Here is a 12,500-nt window from a genome sequence, read left to right on the forward strand (position 1 = left end):
ACACACACACACACACACACACACACATCATGGTGCTCCAGCTGAAGAGATATTTAAAGATCCGCTGTGGGACATTTCTCCTCCTTCTATCGGTGTGTGTGAACCTCTAAATGCTGCTTAAGAACGTTCTCCTGCAGTCGGGGAAATATGTTGGGATTGAGTTCATTACTTTGATCACATCGTGCTCATGAAGTTATGCAACTCCAGGGGCGTTGAGACCCTCCTCTGGTTGAGACCCTCCTCTGGTTGAGTCCCAGTGATGGCTTCTGGCAGCAACAAGCTCCACATCTGCAGCTTTCCTTCAGCTACGTTGTGTCCTCAGTCAGCGTGAGAGTTTAGATCAAACAGCTCATTTCCCAGCAGGCGAGAGAGAGGCTGGAGGGTCCATGTACGAGAGCAGCTCGTCATCAGAGGAAGGTCAGCGCTCAGGGTTTTCTCCTCATTCTGTAACAGAGAGGAGGAGGAAGTGTGTGTGTGTGTGAGAATCTGCTGAGTCACTGTCACACACACTCACAGACACGCCTTTGCCTCAGGAGAAGCATTGATCCTTAGGAGGACACAAAGATAAGCGTAAAGTCTTCAAAGTGTTTTTGGGTTTTCCATTTCAGAAATAGCTTATTGTGTTCGTTGTGACTAACATCGCGATATGATTGGTGATATTGGAGCAGCGCTACAACAAACCGAAACCCGTCCAGAAAGAAACGTTCTGCAGCTTCAGAAACGCATGAAGAAACATCTTGACTAACAGATGGCGCATTTAGAAGACATTCACAAAGGTGTATTTTGACCATAGACCTCCATTAAGCGACACAACGAACTCTCAACGCCTGGCGTAATCAGAGGGAACGACGCGCCTGAAACGTCCCTGATTGTGTTTTATCTGTGAAAGTGCAGACTTGTCGTTTTGCACGATCCAAGCCCTCGTCTGCGTTTTGTTTGATGCTCTGAGGTTTTTGTTGTTTATTAAAAACAGTACGATGCAGATAGTGGTATCAGAGGAGAGCCTCCTAGGGCTTTTGTGCACTTCCTGTGGTGTGGAGTGATGTCTTTGAATGTTTAGAAGATGAATGACTTACTGGTTTTGGTCACTCTAAGCAACCTCCAAGCTGTAAGGGGTCAACCTAACGCAGTAGATGCAGATAGTGGTGGTAGAGGAGAGTTATTAGAACTGAAATAGGCACCTATGGTTTTTACTCACAGTCTGCTTCCTGAAAGTCTAAATCATTTCGTTGCATTTTGAAGTGAATGAGTTTAAGTTGGTTTGGTCGCTATAAGATGTTATTTCAGTCAAAAACGAAGCTTTAGTACAGTGTGTGCAAAACAGTAAGATATGTTTTGACAGAATTGTATTCCCAAATCTGAACTAACAACACATTATAGTGTCTGATAAAGACTGATTTAAAGGTACAGTAGGAAGATTGTATTCTGGATTGTGGGAAGCGGTATTTCGATCTCTCACAAACTGGAAGATTGACAATGAAGCTGACTTTGACTTGGCTTTGAAGATGTATAGGTTTCCTGGTATAAGAGAAGTCTGCACTAAGAGGAGCATTATTCTGCAGAGTAACAGCATGTGCTTCCTCTCTGTTCCCTCAGCTGTACCCTCAGTGTGACTCTGGAACAATCCATCCTGCTGGCCCGAAACCACGGCCTGCCCCCCCGCTGCATCCTGCAGGCCACTGACGTCATGAGGAAGCAGGTGAGACACACACACCTGCACACACACACCTGCACACACAGAGGTTGGAAGTAGTGGAGTACAAATACTTTGTTACTGGACTTAAGTACATTTTTCTGGTATCAGTACTTTACTCCACTACTTATTTATTTCTGACAACTTTTTACTTTGACTTCTCACATGTTGAACTCAAATACCTGTACTTTCTACTTCTTACATGTTGAACCCAAATACCTGTACTTTCTACTTCTTACATGTTGAACTCAAATACCTGTACTTTCTACTTCTTACATGTTGAACTCAAATACCTGTACTTTCTACTTCTTACATGTTGAACCCAAATACCTGTACTTTCTACTTCTTACATGTTGAATACAAATACCTGTACTTTCTACTTCTTACATGTTGAACCCAAATACCTGTACTTTCTACTTCTTACATGTTGAACACAAATACCTGTACTTTCTTCTTCTTACATTTTGAACTCAAATACCTGTACTTTCTACTTCTTACATGTTGAACTCAAATACCTGTACTTTCTACTTCTTACATGTTGAACTCAAATACCTGTACTTTCTACTTCTTACATGTTGAACTCAAATACCTGTACTTTCTACTTCTTACATGTTGAACTCAAATACCTGTACTTTCTACTTCTTACATGTTGAACCCAAATACCTGTACTTTCTACTTCTTACATGTTGAACTCAAATACCTGTACTTTCTATTTCTTACATGTTGAACTCAAATACCTGTACTTTCTACTTCTTACATGTTGAACCCAAATACCTGTAGTTTCTACTTCTTACATGTTGAACACAAATACCTGTACTTTCTACTTCTTACATGTTGAACTCAAATACCTGTACTTTCTACTTCTTACATGTTGAACTCAAATACCTGTACTTTCTACTTCTTACATGTTGAACTCAAATACCTGTACTTTCTACTTCTTACATGTTGAACTCAAATACCTGTACTTTCTACTTCTTACATGTTGAACTCAAATACCTGTACTTTCTACTTCTCACATGTTGAACACAAATACCTGTACTTTCTACTTCTTACATGTTGAACTCAAATACCTGTACTTTCTACTTCTCACATGTTGAACACAAATACCTGTACTTTCTACTTCTCACATGTTGAACACAAATACCTGTACTTCTACTTCTCACATGTTGAACACAAATACCTGTACTTTCTACTTCTCACATGTTGAACACAAATACCTGTACTTTCTACTTCTCACATGTTGAACACAAATACCTGTACTTTCTACTTCTCACATGTTGAACTCAAATACCTGTACTTTCTACTTCTCACATGTTGAACTCAAATACCTGTACTTTCTACTTCTTACATGTTGAACTCAAATACCTGTAGTTTCTACTTCTTACATGTTGAACTCAAATACCTGTACTTTCTACTTCTTACATGTTGAACTCAAATACCTGTACTTTCTACTTCTTACATGTTGAACTCAAATACCTGTACTTTCTTCTTCTTACATTTTGAACTCAAATACCTGTACTTTCTACTTCTTACATGTTGAACTCAAATACCTGTACTTTCTACTTCTTACATGTTGAACTCAAATACCTGTACTTTCTACTTCTTACATGTTGAACTCAAATACCTGTACTTTCTACTTCTTACATGTTGAACTCAAATACCTGTACTTTCTACTTCTTACATGTTGAACTCAAATACCTGTACTTTCTACTTCTTACATGTTGAACTCAAATACCTGTACTTTCTACTTCTTACATGTTGAACCCAAATACCTGTACTTTCTACTTCTTACATGTTGAACTCAAATACCTGTACTTTCTATTTCTTACATGTTGAACTCAAATACCTGTACTTTCTACTTCTTACATGTTGAACCCAAATACCTGTAGTTTCTACTTTTTACATGTTGAACACAAATACCTGTACTTTCTACTTCTTACATGTTGAACTCAAATACCTGTACTTTCTACTTCTTACATGTTGAACTCAAATACCTGTACTTTCTACTTCTTACATGTTGAACTCAAATACCTGTACTTTCTACTTCTTACATGTTGAACTCAAATACCTGTACTTTCTACTTCTTACATGTTGAACTCAAATACCTGTACTTTCTACTTCTCACATGTTGAACACAAATACCTGTACTTTCTACTTCTTACATGTTGAACTCAAATACCTGTACTTTCTACTTCTCACATGTTGAACACAAATACCTGTACTTTCTACTTCTCACATGTTGAACACAAATACCTGTACTTTCTACTTCTCACATGTTGAACACAAATACCTGTACTTTCTACTTCTCACATGTTGAACACAAATACCTGTACTTTCTACTTCTCACATGTTGAACACAAATACCTGTACTTTCTACTTCTCACATGTTGAACTCAAATACCTGTACTTTCTACTTCTCACATGTTGAACTCAAATACCTGTACTTTCTACTTCTTACATGTTGAACTCAAATACCTGTAGTTTCTACTTCTTACATGTTGAACTCAAATACCTGTACTTTCTACTTCTTACATGTTGAACTCAAATACCTGTACTTTCTACTTCTTACATGTTGAACTCAAATACCTGTACTTTCTACTTCTCGCATGTTGAACTCAAATACCTGTACTTTCTACTTCTTACATGTTGAACTCAAATACCTGTACTTTCTACTTCTTAAATGTTGAACCCAAATACCTGTACTTTCTACTTCTTACATGTTGAACCCAAATACCTGTACTTTCTACTTCTTACATGTTGAACTCAAATACCTGTACTTTCTACTTCTTACATGTTGAACTCAAATACCTGTACTTTCTACTTCTTACATGTTGAACCCAAATACCTGTACTTTCTACTTCTTACATGTTGAACTCAAATACCTGTACTTTCTACTTCTTACATGTTGAACACAAATACCTGTACTTTCTACTTCTTACATGTTGAACCCAAATACCTGTACTTTCTACTTCTTACATGTTGAACTCAAATACCTGTACTTTCTATTTCTTACATGTTGAACTCAAATACCTGTACTTTCTACTTCTTACATGTTGAACCCAAATACCTGTACTTTCTACTTCTTACATGTTGAACTCAAATACCTGTACTTTCTACTTCTTACATGTTGAACTCAAATACCTGTACTTTCTACTTCTTACATGTTGAACCCAAATACCTGTACTTTCTACTTCTTACATGTTGAACTCAAATACCTGTACTTTCTACTTCTTACATGTTGAACTCAAATACCTGTACTTTCTACTTCTTACATGTTGAACTCAAATACCTGTACTTTCTACTTCTTACATGTTGAACTCAAATACCTGTACTTTCCACTTCTTACATGTTGAACTCAAATACCTGTACTTTCTACTTCTTACATGTTGAACCCAAATACCTGTACTTTCTACTTCTTACATGTTGAACTCAAATACCTGTACTTTCTACTTCTTACATGTTGAACTCAAATACCTGTACTTTCTACTTCTTACATGTTTAACACAAATACCTGTACTTTCTACTTCTCACATGTTGAACTCAAATACCTGTACTTTCTACTTCTTACATGTTGAACTCAAATACCTGTACTTTCTACTTCTCACATGTTGAACATAAATACCTGTACTTTCTACTTCTTACATGTTGAACCCAAATACCTGTACTTTCTACTTCTTACATGTTGAACTCAAATACCTGTACTTTATACTTCTTACATGTTGAACCCAAATACCTGTACTTTCTACTTCTTACATGTTGAACTCAAAAACCTGTACTTTCTACTTCTTACATGTTGAACTCAAATACCTGCACTTTCTACTTCTTACATGTTGAACTCAAATACCTGTACTTTCTACTTCTTACATGTTGAACCCAAATACCTGCACTTTCTACTTCTTACATGTTGAACTCAAATACCTGTACTTTCTACTTCTTACATGTTGAACACAAATACCTGCACTTTCTACTTCTTACATGTTGAACACAAATACCTGTACTTTCTACTTCTTACATGTTGAACTCAAAAACCTGTACTTTCTACTTCTTACATGTTGAACACAAATACCTGCACTTTCTACTTCTTACATGTTGAACTCAAAAACCTGTACTTTCTACTTCTTACATGTTGAACTCAAATACCTGTACTTTCTACTTCTTACATGTTGAACACAAATACCTGCACTTTCTACTTCTTACATGTTGAACACAAATACCTGCACTTTCTACTTCTTACATGTTGAACACAAATACCTGTACTTTCTACTTCTTACATGTTGAACTCAAAAACCTGTACTTTCTACTTCTTACATGTTGAACTCAAATACCTGCACTTTCTACTTCTTACATGTTGAACTCAAATACCTGTACTTTCTACTTCTTACATGTTTGAACCCAAATACCTGCACTTTCTACTTCTTACATGTTGAACTCAAATACCTGTACTTTCTACTTCTTACATGTTGAACACAAATACCTGCACTTTCTACTTCTTACATGTTGAACACAAATACCTGCACTTTCTACTTCTTACATGTTGAACTCAAATACCTGTACTTTCTACTTCTTACATGTTGAACCCAAATACCTGCACTTTCTACTTCTTACATGTTGAACTCAAATACCTGTACTTTCTACTTCTTACATGTTGAACACAAATACCTGCACTTTCTACTTCTTACATGTTGAACTCAAATACCTGTACTTTCTACTTCTTACATGTTGAACCCAAATACCTGCACTTTCTACTTCTTACATGTTGAACTCAAATACCTGTACTTTCTACTTCTTACATGTTGAACACAAATACCTGCACTTTCTACTTCTTACATGTTGAACTCAAATACCTGTACTTTCTACTTCTTACATGTTGAACCCAAATACCTGCACTTTCTACTTCTTACATGTTGAACTCAAATACCTGTACTTTCTACTTCTTACATGTTGAACACAAATACCTGCACTTTCTACTTCTTACATGTTGAACACAAATACCTGTACTTTCTACTTCTTACATGTTGAACACAAATACCTGCACTTTCTACTTCTTACATGTTGAACTCAAATACCTGTACTTTCTACTTCTTACATGTTGAACCCAAATACCTGCACTTTCTACTTCTTACATGTTGAACTCAAATACCTGTACTTTCTACTTCTTACATGTTGAACACAAATACCTGCACTTTCTACTTCTTACATGTTGAACCCAAATACCTGTACTTTCTACTTCTTACATGTTGAACACAAATACCTGTACTTTCTACTTCTTACATGTTGAACACAAATACTTGTACTTTCTACTTCTTACATGTTGAACTCAAATACCTGTACTTTCTACTTCTTACATGTTGAACTCAAATACCTGTACTTTCTACTTCTTACATGTTGAACCCAAATACCTGTACTTTCTACTTCTTACATGTTGAACTCAAATACCTGTACTTTCTACTTCTTACATGTTGAACTCAAATACCTGTACTTTCTACTTCTTACATGTTGAACTCAAATACCTGTACTTTCTACTTCTCTCATTTTCCAAACAGCTGGTTCCTTTAGTCTGAATGTGTGTTTGGTGCGTGATCATTATTCTTTAGAGTCATTGCGTGCCTATTGATTTGAACACGATCCGTGTATCCATCATTTCCTGGTCTTCTCTAAAGAAGAGGGACCAATGGAAACGTTGTCATGTTGCCGTTGTTCAGCATGGAAACATTCATTAGCTAACAATGACATTATTGTTCTATTGATATAAAGGGAGGTCAGGTACTCTTTAAAGCAGCTGCTAGTTATGGGTACTTTTTACTGAAGTACATTTCAAAGTCTTTACTTTTACTTGAGTAAAGAAGTTTAGTCAGTACTTCTACTTTCACCAGCTGCTAGGAGTGAAGTGAAGATTTACCTGATGAAGCTGTCTTTATATCCCTCTCAGGGTTCATAAAGATCCTCTAAAGTATCTAGTGGTTGTTGGTATTAAAATGTCTTCAATCAATGGTTTGAATTGTTTTCTAAATGCCTCTTGTGTTCCCAGGACACAGATCTGAAAAGCGTTAAAAAACGTTTTATGACTTGCCGTGAACTGAGGAAACACGGCCTTCTGACCACAAACAGAAGGCAGTGGAATTCATTCTGCGTCCAGAATCATTAAATAAACAGCATCGAGTCAAACGAGGCGGATTCATCAGACATTTCGAGCTTCTTTGGTCATTATGTGATTCCTCTCAGACACTAGGAATCCTTAAAGCAGCCGGCAGTACAAGAATCTTCTCTGGTGTTGAAAGAAGACATCGTTACCCCTTCTTCTGTCTACATTATCATTTACTCCACATCTGTGTCACCCCGATCTGATTCCGATTGAATCCCATATGCATTTCTCTGGAAGCTGAATGTGAATCAAAATCAAATGAGACGGTGAGAAAACAGGAGAGTCTGTTTGGGGAAAGGGGAATACATTGGCGTTACTCTCACATCTTGAGATAAGATAAGATCAAATGGACCTGTTTTAATTCAAATCAAGTTCAAATTCAGTAGTTTATTTGATATTGAAAAACAGGACGGCACAGATTCACACAACATTAAAGATTAATACAATTAAAGATCAAATTAGAGATGAAAATGAATGGTATTTGTAAAGCACCTCATCAAGAGGCGTGATAGAAAAAGGTTTAATCTAAGGCTTTTTTTAAATAAAGGTTTTTAGGCCTTTTGAAATTAAAGATAAAATTAAAATGATATGCAGTGAAGTCACTTTAAAATAAGAAATGAATTAAATGAACATATTTGGGTCATATATACATATTACATAATGTACATGTATGTGTGCAGGTAAAAGGTTATTGAAAAAAGTGTATATTTGATGTACAGTACTTTACTTGTATTACTTTTGGCCCGCCTTGTTGTGCAGCCAAACTTTTCAAAATCTCAAAATTCTGTGATCCTCTCCAGAAGGGAAGGAGTCATCACATACAGAGCATCAACTAGTTCCTGAACTTCACATGCTGATATCCAAGAGAGGGAGTTACACAGTCACAAGATGGAGGAATAGAAAGCAGTATTCAATAGGCGCGTTCACACCGCAGTACTTTTCCCACTTTAGTTCCGAAATGTTGCGTTCGCACCAAAAAGAGCCGGAACTAACATTAGTTCATGAGAACCTTTTCACCCCCTTTCCCGTCCCTGCTAGAGAGCAGGGGCTTTCGTGGGAGAAAAAGGTTCCTGTGTCTGATTGGCTGGGAGGATTGCAAACCACGCCCCGTGAAACTCCCAAAAAGTTTTGTGAAGCCGCCATTTTATTATCCTCGCATTAGCATTATTAGCATTAGCATGGGAGTCCCAGCAGCCTTCCCCAACTCCGGGGACTTCCGGCCGGGGACTTTGGGCGGCAGTATACGCCGTGAAGTGGTTTGCGGCCTGCCAGTAAACCCAAAGCAGAAGAAGAAGAAGAAGTGACGTCAGCGGCTTCATTTGCCTAATCCTCCCCCAGGGACTTATTCCGGTGTGAACGCGATCTGAACTTAGTTCATGAGAACTAGAGAGTTCTCAGGAACTAAGTTTTCATGAACCTTTGTGGGAAAAGTACTGCGGTGTGAACGCGCCTATAGTTTACTTCAGATTAGCTCCACGTCAGAAATGAGCATGCTTGATGTCTCTCTCCATAGAGGCTGAATCATCATGTTAATCACAGAGCTATCATCTGCCTCAAACAGTCCTGATGCTCTTCTAGGTAATCACACATCCTGTCATGTTCACAGCGACAGTTGGGATAGCTTTGTTAGCATGCTACTCTCATGTTGGAGGAGGACACTCACTAGAGAGTAGATGTAATTCCTGCTCAGAGTTCTGGGCTGAGGGCCAAGAGGAGGAAACTGTGTGACCTTCAGCTCTAATGCAGCACATCCAAATGCTCCTCATAGAGGGCGTGGCTTCACATGGTTTTAATGGGATATGAAACGTGCAGGGCTGGTGAATTGATCTGGTTTAATTCCTCAGAAACAGAAGCTGTCGTTGACTCTGGAAAACCCGCTCATACATCCCATAGCTCTAAAACCTGTTTCATGGTAACACTGATAAACATCTGCAGCTGTAAAACACTTAAAGGTGGGGTAGGTAAGTTTGAGACACCGGCTCGAGTGCGCTAGAATTTGAAAATACACAACTGGAGAAAATCTGCCCCTTCCTCACAGAGCCCCTCCTCCAACACACACCAACGCGCACATGACCAATGAGGGCAGAGATCAGTTTGTGCCCAGATGGGAGGCTGACAGGCAGGTAGGCCATCCAGTTACTTTAGCCGGCTCAGATGATTGGTCGTGCTTTCTACAGCGCCACGGCTTCAAAGCACTTCAGATATTCATGGCTATCGGGATGCTAAGAGCATTCCATGGAATATAACAACAAGTGTATCTCGAGCCGGTTTCTCAAACCTACCCCACCTTTAAATGTCATGTTTAAATAAGACTATAAACTATACTCCAAATTCTCCAACTAAGGAGGAAGGGGAGCATTATTTCATTTCACTAGATTTTATTGATACTTGTAATATTTAAAATAGGACTCTTGGTTATCAGATGTTCGTAAGTTGCCCTCTGATATGACAAATCCAATCTTTAAAGTGGTTAAGGGGAAATATTCACTCCTTTTGATGTTATTGTGAGGCAGCTTGTGACATCGCTGAATGAAAAAGCACCTGCAGTGACTAGTTGACGATAACCTCGACCTCGAGCCGGTTTCTCAAACTGACCTACCCCACCTTTAAAGGCACCTTCACACTACATATGAATATGTACAATAAAGCTTATAAAACACACTGTTATCCAACACTGAGCATTGGAGGCAGAGCTGAGATAATAGAGGCTCTTTAATCATAATTATAGTGCGTGTTTTATATGCAAACTTAACCAACATGAAAGGCAAACATCCCTCATTAAAGCAAACGCCCTTTTCAGCCCGTCATTTGTTTAAATGGAGCTGATTGGACAGCTTTCTCAGGATGGCTTCTCGCTCTCTCTCCTTCCTCAGCAGAGGCAGAATGGGGGATTTGGATCAATCACAGCTTGCTTTGTAAACTTCTGCCACTTGTAGGCAAGATGAAAACACGCATCCCTCCCTGGTGATATTCATTTGTCTCCTCATTGATGTCTCAGCCGTCTCCGTTTGAGATGCGAGGACCAACAGACAGTCTGCAGGAATATAGTTTATCATGATTCCAAATACATGCAGCATTTAAACGTGTGAGGGAAAGACCTTTGCACGACTTGCTGCTTCATGGTCAGACTTATCTACTTCTGATCTTGTGCAGGAGGACTTTTAGAAGCTGCATTTCTTGTTGGAAATGTCTTTACGTTTGGAGAAGTGCTCACAAGGCATACAATAAGTCTTAAAGTCAAAACATGGGTGCAAACAGAGTCACTTGGGTCTATAAGTATATGTCTTTGATGGTTTGTTAGACAGTTGTTGACCCAGGAGGAAGAACCCTTTACCTTTTCCTTTAGACTCTTATTCTTTACGAGCTACGTCAAAGAAAAGCTTTGAGTTTCTCCTGCAGGTGCCGTCAGATATGTGTGTTTGGAGATCTCATCACCTCAAGCTCAACCTTGACAAGACTGAGCTGCTCTTCCTCCCGGGAAAATATTGTCCCACTCTTGACCTGACAATCAACATCGGCACCTCAGTTGTTTCCCCGACTCAGACTGCAAGGAATCTGGGTGTGACCCTAGATAACAGCCTGTCCTTCACTGCAAACATCGCTGCTACAACCCGCTGCTGCAGATACACGCTTTACAACATCAGGAAGATACGTCCCCAGCTGACACAGAAAGCGACTCAGGTTCTGGTCCAGGCTCTCGTCATCTCACGCCTAGACTACTGCAACTCCCTCCTGGCTGGTCTACCTGCATGTGCCATCCGACCTCTGCAGCTCATCCAGAATGCAGCGGCTCGTCTGGTCTTCAACCTTCCTAAATGTTCCCACACCACTCCGCTCCTCCGCTCCCTTCACTGGCTTCCGGTAACTGCTAGAATCCACTTCAAGACACTGGTACTTGCTTACCATGGATCTGGCCCTTCCTACATCCAGGACATGGTTAAACCGTACACCCCAGCACGTGCACTACGCTCTGCATCAGCCAAACGACTCGCTGCGCCCTCGCTGCGAGGGGGACCCAAGTTCCCATCAGCGAAAACACGTGGGTTTGCTATCCTGGCTCCAAGATGGTGGAATGAGCTCCCCATTGACATCAGGACGGCAGATAGCTTACACATCTTCCAGACTGAAAACTCATCTCTTTCGACTCCACTTCCAGCGATAGAACTATTAACAAAGCACTTATATACTAATAAAGGACTGGCTTATCTAAAGCCAGTTGAGTAGCACTTGAAATGTTTGGCTCTATGAAACCTGATGTACTTTATGATTCTCTTTCTTCAAGGTTGTATTTTGTTGGTTGAACGCACTTATTGTAAGTCGCTCTGGATAAAAGCGTCAGCTAAATGTAATGTGATGATGTAATAAGTATACTGTATGTATTTGATGGTTTGTTAGACAGTAATTTACCCAAGAGGATGAGTAGACTCTGTATTCGTGCCGTACTTGAAGACCTTTAGACTCTTGTTCTTTACGAGCTACGTCAAAGAAAAGCTTTGAGTTTTCTCCTCCATCAGATATGTGTGTTTGGAGATCTTTAATCCACTTGTTGGAAAGACAGTAAAGTAGTTCTTCTGTCCTTCAGGATCAGAGTGTGTGTGTCAGTGATTGCTGATGCTATCTGTGGCTAACGTTGAGATAAGTGAGAGGTCAGCTGATCAGAGACGT

At 39.2% G+C, this 12,500-nt stretch overlaps 1 protein-coding gene across 1 annotated transcript in view; it reads left to right on the forward strand.

The window, feature by feature from the left end:
* Nucleotides 1–12,500, forward strand: part of LOC117551384 (phosphatidylinositol 3,4,5-trisphosphate-dependent Rac exchanger 2 protein-like) — a 46,101-nt gene that overhangs the window by 29,995 nt on the left and 3,606 nt on the right. Inside the window, exon 6 of the mRNA XM_034224250.1 lies at nucleotides 1,597–1,699. Within this exon, the coding sequence (XP_034080141.1) occupies nucleotides 1,597–1,699 (103 nt within the window). The remainder of the gene's footprint in view (nucleotides 1–1,596; nucleotides 1,700–12,500) is intronic.

The sequence above is a fragment of the Gymnodraco acuticeps genome, unplaced genomic scaffold, assembly GCF_902827175.1.
Source record: "Gymnodraco acuticeps unplaced genomic scaffold, fGymAcu1.1, whole genome shotgun sequence".
Lineage (NCBI taxonomy): Eukaryota > Metazoa > Chordata > Actinopteri > Perciformes > Bathydraconidae > Gymnodraco > Gymnodraco acuticeps.